The sequence below is a fragment of the Salvelinus fontinalis genome, unplaced genomic scaffold (genome assembly GCF_029448725.1).
Source record: "Salvelinus fontinalis isolate EN_2023a unplaced genomic scaffold, ASM2944872v1 scaffold_0241, whole genome shotgun sequence".
Classification (NCBI taxonomy): Eukaryota; Metazoa; Chordata; class Actinopteri; order Salmoniformes; family Salmonidae; genus Salvelinus; species Salvelinus fontinalis.
The window spans coordinates 1-10761 of record NW_026600450.1 but is presented as its reverse complement, the minus strand read 5'-3'; the positions used below and the strand labels follow the sequence as shown (position 1 = coordinate 10761).

Genomic DNA, 10761 nt, shown 5'->3' with positions numbered 1-10761 from the left:
TCGTCAACCACCTCCGTAGCTTGCTAGCCAACATAGCCGAACGATTCAAGCTATTTATACGCTTTCGGTGTATATTAGCTGCTGTGTTTTCGACACACTTAGGTCGTATCTACTTGTTAACCTCTTTAATATTACGTTATTTTGTATTAGTCAGCTATAGTAGCTGGCTGGTTAAGTTAGCACTAGCCTAGTCGCTAATGATAGCTAGCTAGCTAACATCCCCGAACATGAGCTCCATAAACTTCTCCCCTCTTGTTAAAGAAGAGGATAAGGTCTGCTGGACGGAGAAAGGAGGTCTGTGGCTGAACATTAACGTGAAAGAGGAGGAGGAAGAAGAGGATGTCACAGTAAAACAAGAAGTAGAGGGTGAGGCTGTTACAGTGAAAGAAGAAGAGAAAGACGTTTCAGTGAAAGAAGAGGAAGACGCGTTCAGAGTTAAAGAGGAGGAAGATGAGAAAGAGGAGGATGTAGTTTTTGGTGTGAAAGAGGAGGGGGAGATTACTGTCACATTGGAGGAAGAAGAGGAGGTTGGAGATGCGTTTAACACAAGTAAGTACCGTCTCTGCAGTCGTTGAACCAATATGCAGTAAAGGGGTTCTACACTTTAATGTTGTTCTGTAGGAATGGCTGAAGCTACACTGTAACGTGTAGAACATCAAGAGTGGACCATCAACAAAACGTTAACAATTGATCAAATGCATCCAATGACAATGCCTGAAATACTGTAGTCCTCAATATCTCCTATTAGATTAGCCCAATATGTAGTCTTAAAGGGGCAATCAGCAGTTGTTACATCCATTTTGGGACTTATACATTAATGATATGTACCCATTGTTTCTTGAAGAATTCCCTTATAAATGCCTCATGAGCTTAGTTCAACTGTTGTACCCCATCAGAACCCAAAATATAAGCATTTATTTTACTCCAATGTTTATCAGTAAATATAAACAAACACTGTATATCCTCAAAACATGGTTATAACTAGAATGTTGATATCAAGAATGGTTGCATTTCTCCAGCACCATCCCTCAGCTTTTTATCGAAACAGGCAGGGAGTACGCTTTGTTATTGTTTCTACTGCTGATTGCTGCCCCCGTTACTCCTCAAGGTTCAAGGACTGTATGTTATTTTCAGAGGTAGACTGGCTCTGGCAGCTAAAATTGTCAAATATTCCATCTAAATGTGAATAGATTCTCAATTGCAATACATTTCTAGAAACATAAATCGCTGTACTTTCATATCAATTCAGAATAATTTCACACAATACTTTCATATCACATCAAAATAAGTAACAAGTCGTGACGCCCCAAAAGGTAAACCAAATTAGTTTCTCGTAATTTCACCTTCCTTTAGGCTTCTTTTTCTTCTTTGGACTTTATATGGCGGTTGGAAACCAACTTTAAGGTGCATTACCACCATCAACTGGACTGGAGTGTGGACCTCAGTTCATCTTTCAATCACCCACGTGGGTATATACCAAGACAGTCATGAAGAGGGCACAACAAAACCTTTTCCCCCTCAGGAGACTGAAAAGATTTGGCATGGGTCCCCAGATCCTCAAAAGGTTCTACAGCTGCACCATCGAGAGCATCCTGACCGGTTGCATCACCGCCTGGTATGGCAACTGCTCGCCATCTGACCCTAAGGCGCTACAGAGGGTAGTGCGAACGGCCCAGTACATCACTGTGGCCAAGCTTCCTGCCATCCAGGACCTATATAATAGGCGGTGTCAGAGGAAAGCCCACAAAATTGTCAGAGACTCCAGTCACCCAAGTTATAGACTGTTTTCTCTGCTACCGCACGGCAAGTGGTACCGCAGCAGCAAGTCTAGAACCAAAAGCCTCCTCAACAGCTTCTACCCCCAAGCCATAAGACTGCTGAACAATTCGTAAAATCACCACCGGACAATTTACATTGACCCCCCCCCCCCCCCCCCCCCCCCTCCCTTTTGTGCACTGCTGCTACTCACTGGTTGTTTGTTACCTGTGCATAGTCACTACGCCCCCACCTTCATGTATAAATTAACCTCAACTAGCCTGTAACCCTACACACTGACTCGGTACCGATGCCCCCTGTATATAGCCTCCACACTGACTCGGTACCGGTGCCCCCTGTATATAGCCTCCACACTGACTCAGTACCGATGCCCCCTGTATATAGCCTCCACACTGACTCGGTACCGGTGCCCCCTGTATATAACCTCCACACTGACTCAGTACCGGTGCCCCCTGTATATAGCCTCCACACTGACTCGGTACCGGTGCCCCCTGTATATAACCTCCACACTGACTCAGTACCGGTGCCCCCTGTATATAGCCTCCACACTGACTCAGTACCGGTGCCCCCTGTATAAAGCCTCCACACTGACTCAGTACCGGTGCCCCCTGTATATAACCTCCACACTGACTCAGTACCGGTGCCCCCTGTATATAGCCTCCACACTGACTCGGTACCGGTGCCCCCTGTATATAGCCTCCACACTGACTCAGTACCGGTGCCCCCTGTATATAGCCTCCACAGTGACTCAGTACCGGTGCCCCCTGTATATAGCCTCCACACTGACTTGGTACCGGTGCCCCCTGTATATAGCCTCCACACTGACTCGGTACCGGTGCCCCCTGTATATAGCCTCCACACTGACTTGGTACCGGTGCCCCCTGTATATAACCTCCACACTGACTCGGTACCGGTGCCCCCTGTATATAGCCTCCACACTGACTTGGTACCGGTGCCCCCTGTATATAGCCTCCATACTGACTCAGTACCGGTGCCCCCTGTATATAGCCTCGTTATTGTTATTCTCATTGTGTTACTTTTTATTATTACTTTTTATTTTACTTGGTAAACGTTTTCTTCTTCTTGAACTGCACTGTTGGTTAAGGGCTTGTAAGTAAAGCATTTCACTGTAAAGTCTAAGTTGGTGTCTTGACGTATTTGTAAAAAAGGTTTGTCATAAAACACTATACAGTGGGGAGAAGAAGTATTTGATACACTGACGATTTTGCAGGTTTTCCTACTTACAAAGCATGTAGAGGTCTGTAATTTGTATCATAGGTACACTTCAACTGTGAGAGACGGAATCTAAAACAAAAATCCAGAAAATCACATTGTATGATTTTTAAGTAATTCATTTGCATTTTATTGCATGACATAAGTATTTGATACATCAGAAAAGCAGAACTTAATATTTGGTACAGAAACCTTTGTTTGCAATTACAGAGATACGTTTCCTGTAGTTCTTGACCAGGTTTGCACACACTGCAGCAGGGATTTTGGCCCACTCCTTCATACAGACCTTCTCCAGATCCTTCAGGTTTCGGGGCTGTCGCTGGGCAATACGGACTTTCAGCTCCCTCCAAAGATTGTATATTGGGTTCAGGTCTGGAGACTGGCTAGGCCACTCCAGGACCTTGAGATGCTTCTTACGGAGCCACTCCTTAGTTGCCCTGGCTGTGTGTTTCGGGACGTTGTCATGCTGGAAGACCCAGCCATGACCCATCTTCAATGCTCTTACTGAGGGAATGAGGTTGTCGGCCAAGATCTCGCAATACATGGGCTCATCCATCTTCCCGTCAATACGGTGCAGTCGTCATGTCCCCTTTGCAGAAAAGCATCCCCAAAAATGATGTTTCCACCTCCGTGCTTCACGGTTGGGATGGTGTTCTTGGGGTTGTACTCATCCTTCTTTTTCCTCCAAACACGGCGAGTGGAGTTTAGACCAAAAAGCTTTATTTTTGTCTCATCAGACCACATGACCTTCTCCCATTCCTCCTCTGGATCATCCAGATGGTCATTGGCAAACTTCAGACGGGCCTGGACATGCGCTGGCTTGAGCAGGGGGACCTTGCGTGCGCTGCAGGATTTTAACCTGTCTAGGACTGGGGTGCCGCTAGCGGCACCCCCCCCCCCACCCCCACTGAAAAGGCAGAGCCGCGGAATTCAAAAAAAATATTTTTTTTAAATATTTAACTTTCACACATTAAAGTCCAATACAGCTAATGAAAGACACAGATCGTGTGAATGCAGCCAACATGTCCGATTTTTAAAATGTTTTACAGGGAAGACACAATATGTAAATATGTAAATCTATTAGCTAAACACATTAGCATAAGACACCATCTTTTATTTGTCCACCAACACCAGTAGCTATCACCAATTCGGCTAAACTAAGATATTGATAGCCACTAACCAAGAAAAAACCTCATCAGATGACAGTCTGATAACATTTATGGTATAGGATAGGTTTTGTTAGAAAAATGTGCATATTTCAGGTAGATGTCATAGTTTACAATTGCACCCACCGTCACAAATGGACTAGAATAAATACATAGAGCAATGTGTTTACCTAATTACTAATCATCAAACATTTCGTAAAAATACACAGCATACACTAATCGAAAGACACAGATCCTGTGAATACAGACAATATTTCAGATTTTCTAAGTGTCTTACAGCGAAAACACAATAAATCGTTATATTAGCATACCACATATGCAAACGTTACCAGAGCATTGATTCTAGCCAAAGAGAGCGATAACGTAAACATCGCCAAAATATATTAATTTTTTCACTAACCTTCTCAGAATTCTTCCGATGACACTCCTGTAACATCATATTACACAATCCATATACAGTTTGTTCGAAAATGTGCATATTTAGCCACCAAAATCATGGTTAGACAATGACAAAAGTTGCCCAGCTGGTCAGACAATGTCGTGCGCCATATTAGACAGTGATCTAGTCGTATACATAAATACTCATAAACGTGACTAAAAAATATAGGGTGGACAGCGATTGATAGACAATTTAATTCTTAATACAATCGCTGATTTACATTTTTTAAATTATCCTTACTTTTCAATACAGTTTGCGCCAAGCGAAGCTATGTCTAACAAGATGGCGTCATAAGCGATTAACATTTTTCGACAGAAACACGATTTATCATAATAAATTGTTCCTACTTTGAGCTGTTCTTCCATCAGAATCTTGGGCAAAGAATCCTTTCTTGGGTCTAATCGTCTTTTGGTCGAAAGCTGTCCTCTTGCCATGTAGAAATGCCCATTGCGTTCGGCATGAACTGGAACCGTGCCCAGAGATTCACAGTGTCTCAGAAATAAATGTCCCAAAATCGCACTAAACGGATATAAATTGCTATAAAACGGTTTAAATTAGCTACCTTGTGATGTTTTTAACTCCTATAACGAGTAGAAAGATGACCGGAGAAATATAACTGGCTACACTAATGCTTGGAAAAAGAGCAGGGTCAGTGTCCACCGCGCGCCCGACGCATCTGGAAAAGAGTTCCTACCTACAGGTTTTTTTCATTTATAGTGGCTGTGATTGCGCAATCGACGCCATTCAAAGCGTCATCACGTAAAGGCATCCAGGGGAAGACGTAAGCAGTGTCTGTATGCTCATAGCGTTCACAGTGGCCTTTAAACTGACTCCAGATCAGGGGCCAAAATGTGTGAAATCTGACTCCATGTCAGGGAAATTGCTGTAGAATGAGTTCTGTTCCACTCAGAGACAAAATTTCAACGGCTATAGAAACTAGAGACTGTTTTCTATCCAATAATAATAATAATATGCATATTGTACGAGCAAGAATTGAGTAGGAAGCCGTTTAAAAATTACACGATTTCCAGAAATAGTGACAACAGCACCCCCTAGCCTCAACAGGTTAATCCATGACTGCATAGTGTGTTACTAATGGTTTTCTTTGAGACTGTGGTCCCAGCTCTCTTCAGGTCATTGACCAGGTCCTGCCGTGTAGTTCTGAGCTGATCCCTCACCTTCCTCATGATCATTGATGCCCCACGAGGTGAGATCTTGCATGGAGCCCCAGACAGAGGGTGATTGACCATCATCTTGAACTTCTTCCATTTTCTAATAATTGCGCCAACAGTTGTTGCCTTCTCACCAAGCTGCTTGCCTATTGTCCTGTAGCCCATCCCAGCCTTGTGCAGGTCTACAATTTTATCACTGATGTCCTTACACAGCTCTCTGGTCTTGGCCATTGTGGAAAGGTTGGAGTCTGTTTGATTGAGTGTGTGGACAGGTGTCTTTTATACAGGTAACGAGTTCAAACAGGTGCAGTTAATACAGGTAATGAGTGGGGAACAGGAGGGCTTCTTAACTTCTTATGGCTGCAAGGGGCAGTATTGAGTAGCCAGTTAAATCGTGCCCATTTCAAACGGCCTCGTACTCAATTCTTGCTCGTACAATATGCATATTATTATTACTATTGGATAGAAAACACTCTCTAGTTTCTAAAACCGTTTGAATTATTTCTCTGAGTGAAACAGAACTCATTCTGCAGCACATTTCCTGACCAGGAAGTGGAATGTCAGAAATCGATGCTCTGTTCAACTTCCTGCCTATACATGGGCATGATACGTAAGAGTCTACGTACACTTCATACACCTTCCCCTGGTTGTCAAGATGCGGTGAGAGAAGAAATTTCGTGTTTATCTTGATCTGAGGTGGAATTAAAGCTCTTTGTATGACGTGACCGTCCATTTCCTGTTTCTGGAGCGCGCGGAAGGGGACATGGATTTGCCTTCTGTTTAGCTGTCGTTATGGACGACTAACATCTCCGGTTTAGATTTTATTTGATACATGTGACCATATCATCGTAAAGTATGTTTTTACAAAATAGTTTAATCAGATTATTGAAATTTTTTCGGGAGTTTTGCCGTGTTCCGTTCTCTGACTTTGTTTACGTTGGAGAGATCCGTGCCACTTGGCAAGTGCCCATGCTAAATGAAGAGAGAAATTTGCCATTCCAGATCCAAACAACGACTGTTCTGGACAAAGGACACCTTGTCCAACATTCTGACGGAAGATCACCAAAAGTAAGAAACAATTTATGATGCTATTTCGTGCATGTGAACTGGTCGTGGGCGCCCAAGTGTTTCTGGCTATTGTGGCTATGCTAATATACCGCTACATTTTGTTTTCGCTGTAAAACATTTAATAAATCGGAAATATTGTCTGGAATCACAAGATGCCTGTCTTTCAATTGCTGTACACTATGTATTTTTCAGAAATGTTTTATGATGAGTATTTAGTTATTTGGCGTTGGGGTCTGTAATTTTTCTGTCTGCTTTCGGTGCAATTTCTGACTGTAGCTGCAATGTAAACTATGATTTATACCTGAAATATGCACATTTTTCTAACAAAACATATGCTATACAATAAATATGTTATCAGACTGTCATCTGATGAAGTTGTTTCTTGGTTAGTGGCTATTTATATCTTTATTTGGTCGAATTTGTACTGATGGAGTAAAAAACTGATGGAGTAAAAATAGTGGTGTCTTTTGCTAACGTGGTTAGCTAATAGATTTACATATTGTGTCTTCCCTGTAAAACATTTAAAAAATCGGACATGTTGGCTTGATTCACAAGATGTGTACCTTTTCATCTGGTGTCTTGGACTTGTTAATGTGTGAAAGTTAAATATTTAAAAAAAATATCTTTTGAATTTCACGCCCTGCACTCTGCTGTTGTCATAAGTGTACCGACGTCGGACTTGCACGCCAAACAGGTTAAAGAAAAACTAACAGGTCTGTGAGAGCCGGAATTCTTACTGGTTGGTAGGTGATCAAATTCTTATGTCATGCAATAAAATGCAAATTAATTACTTAATCATACAATGTGATTTTCTGGATTTTTGTTTTAGATTCCGTCTCTCACAGTTGAAGTGTAAAATTACAGATCTCTACATGCTTTGTAAGTAGGAAAACCTGCAAAATCGGCAGTGTATCAAAATTTTTTTTTTTATGTTGCTGACACCCCTCCCCAGAGGTGTCTCATTATTGGGATTCATTGCTGATTCCTACCTGTAGCTCACTATGAGGTGTCTAGTGATAAAGGTTAAGGCAAGGCTTTCGACTCTGTCAATCACCACATTCTTATCGGCAGACTCAACAGCCTTGGTTTCTCAAATGACTGCCTCGCCTGGTTCACCAACTACTTCTCAGATAGAGTTCAGTGTGTCAAATCGGAGGACCTGTTGTCCGGACCTCTGGTAGTCTCTATGGGGTACCACAGGGTTCAATTCTCTGGCCGACTCTTTTCTCTGTATATATCAATGATGTCGCTCTTGCTGCGGGTGATTCTCTGATCCACCTCGACGCAGACAACACCATTCTGTATACATCTGGCCCTTCTGTGGACACTGTGTTAACAAACCTCCAAATGAGCTTCAATGTCATACAACTCTCCTTCCGTGGCCTCCATCTGCTCTTAAACGCTAGTAAAACTAAATGCATGCTCTTCACCCGATCGCTGCCCTCATCCGCCCGACTAGCATCACTACTCTGGACGGTTCTGACTTAGAATATGTGGACAACTACAAATACCTAGGTGTCTGGTTAGACTGTAAACTCTCCTTCCAGACTCACATTAAACATCTCCAATCCCAAATTAAATCTAGAATATGCTTCCTATTTCACAACAAAACCTCCTACACTCACGCTGCCAAACATACCCTCGTAAAACTGACTATCCTGCCGATCCTTGACTTTAGCGATGTCATTTACAAAATAGCCTCCAACACTCTACTCAGCGAACTGGATGCAGTCCATCACAGTGTCATCCGTTTTGTCACCAAAGCCCCATATACCACCCACCACTACGACCTGTATGCTCTCGTTGGCTGGTCCTCGCTACATATTCATCGCTAAACCCACTGGCTCCAGGTCATCTATAAGTCTTTGCTAGGTAAAGCTCCGCCTTAACTCAGCTCACTGGTCACCATAGCAACACCCACCCATAGCATGGCCTGTTTATTGCCTTACCTCCTTACTCCATCACACTGTATATAGATTTTTCTATTGTGTTATTGACTGTACTTTTGTTTATCCCATGTGTAACTCTGTGTTGTTTTTTTGTCGCACTGCTTTGATTTTTCTTGGCCAGGTCGCAGTTGTGAATGAGAACTTGTTCTCAACTGGACACCTGGTTAAATAAAGGTGGGGGAAAAATGTAATTAAAAATACATTTAAAAAATCATAACTTTATTGACAACACCCAAATAGATACTGTCATTAACGCGATTCTTCAATAATTAAACATATTTCTAAATACTGTAGCAAACATTATATTACACAGGACATTCAAACGAGCCTTACAATTATAATCCAAAGTAGTGTGAAATGCACTCCCCTGAGTTTTCCCCCATTCACATTCAGAATACACTGTGAAAAACTAAAATCTTTGCTCACCAGTTTTGCTCCAGACAGATATACTACATCCATAACTATCAGTTTCCTCATTAGCAGGGAGGAGTTTATACAACCAAATTGCATGTGCATCGCCCTCGTGCCGCAATTTTATTAAACTCAGAAAGGGGCCTATATTGGAGACCAAAAGTCGTCTGGCACAGTGCTTAGTTTCAACAACATGAATAACTTATTTCTAGCCTACAATCATCAATGTTACTACTAAAATATGACTATTCTTGCTCATTTTAAGACAATTGTCAAATAATTTTAACATTCATTACAGACGTCAATTGTTGTACAACATCATGGCTACGCTGTTGGCATCACCTTTTACAGTGGATTTCCACTGTTGTGGGCCTTTAATCATCTGACTTTGTTGTTCACACAGGAGAGATACGGGACTATCGTGGATCCTCTGGGGAGCCTCAACAACCTTATGATGCTGACGAGGCAGAGAAGAGTCTCTCCAGATCAGAACACCTCAATAAACACCTGCAGAGATCCACAGGGAAGAAACCTCGCTGCTGCTCTGACGGTGGGAAGAGATTCACCTCCTCATCAGACATTAAAATTCATCAGAGAATCCACACAGGAGAGAAACCTTATAGCTGTGGTCAATGTGGGAAGAGTTTTGGTGCATCTAGAGATCTGACAGTGCACCAGAGAATACACACAGGAGAGAAACCTTATAGCTGTGATCAATGTGGGAAGAGTTTTACTACATCTGGCTCTCTGACTGCACACCAAAGAACACACACAGGAGAGAAACCTTATAGCTGTGATCAATGTGGGAAGAGTTTTTGTCAATCTAGTGATCTGACAGTGCACCAGAGAACACACACAGGAGAGAAACCTTATAGCTGTGATCAATGTGGTAAGAGTTTTTGTCAATCTGGCCAGCTGACTGCACACCAGAGAACACACACAGGAGAGAAACCTTATAGCTGTGGTCAATGTGGGAAGAGTTTTACTGCATCTGGCTCTCTGACTTTACACCAGAGAACACACACAGGAGAGAAATCTTATAGCTGTGATCAATGTGGGAAGAGTTTTTGTCAATCTAGTGATCTGACAGTGCACCAGAGAACACACACAGGAGAGAAACCTTTTAGCTGTGGTCAATGTGGGAAGAGATACTCTGGTAAAAGATCTCTGATCAAACATCAGAAAATACATGAAGGAGTTTTTTCATGATATCAATTAAATAATGTCACAATGAAGATTATTTTAACATTGTAGTAGGATTATTTTAATGATGTCACAATGTAGAATGTTTTAGTATTTTAATGAATGTCAATGTAGAACCCTAAATGTTTGCCCCCTGTTCAATTGATTTTACCCTCAGGGAAAAAAATCCAGGCTCTGTATTGAAAGAGTTACTATTTATGTGATTTAACAAAAAGTGACTAACAAAAAAGAATTGTGTTACTTTTACCACTTTGGTGACCCACTGGAATCACAATGTAGCTAGCTGTTTACCACGTTGGTGACCCACTGGAATCACAATGTAGCTAGCTGTTTACCACGTTGGT

The 10761-nt window shown here is 42.1% G+C and overlaps 1 protein-coding gene across 1 annotated transcript; it reads left to right on the top strand.

The window, feature by feature from the left end:
* Positions 1 to 227: 227 nt before the first annotated feature.
* Positions 228 to 10474, top strand: LOC129844849 (gastrula zinc finger protein XlCGF17.1-like). The gene is made up of 2 exons (XM_055913006.1): positions 228 to 294; positions 9615 to 10474. Exons 1-2 carry the CDS (start codon positions 228 to 230, stop codon positions 10421 to 10423), a joined length of 876 nt encoding a protein of 291 aa, XP_055768981.1. The 3' UTR covers positions 10424 to 10474.
* The last annotated feature ends 287 nt before the right edge of the window (positions 10475 to 10761 follow it).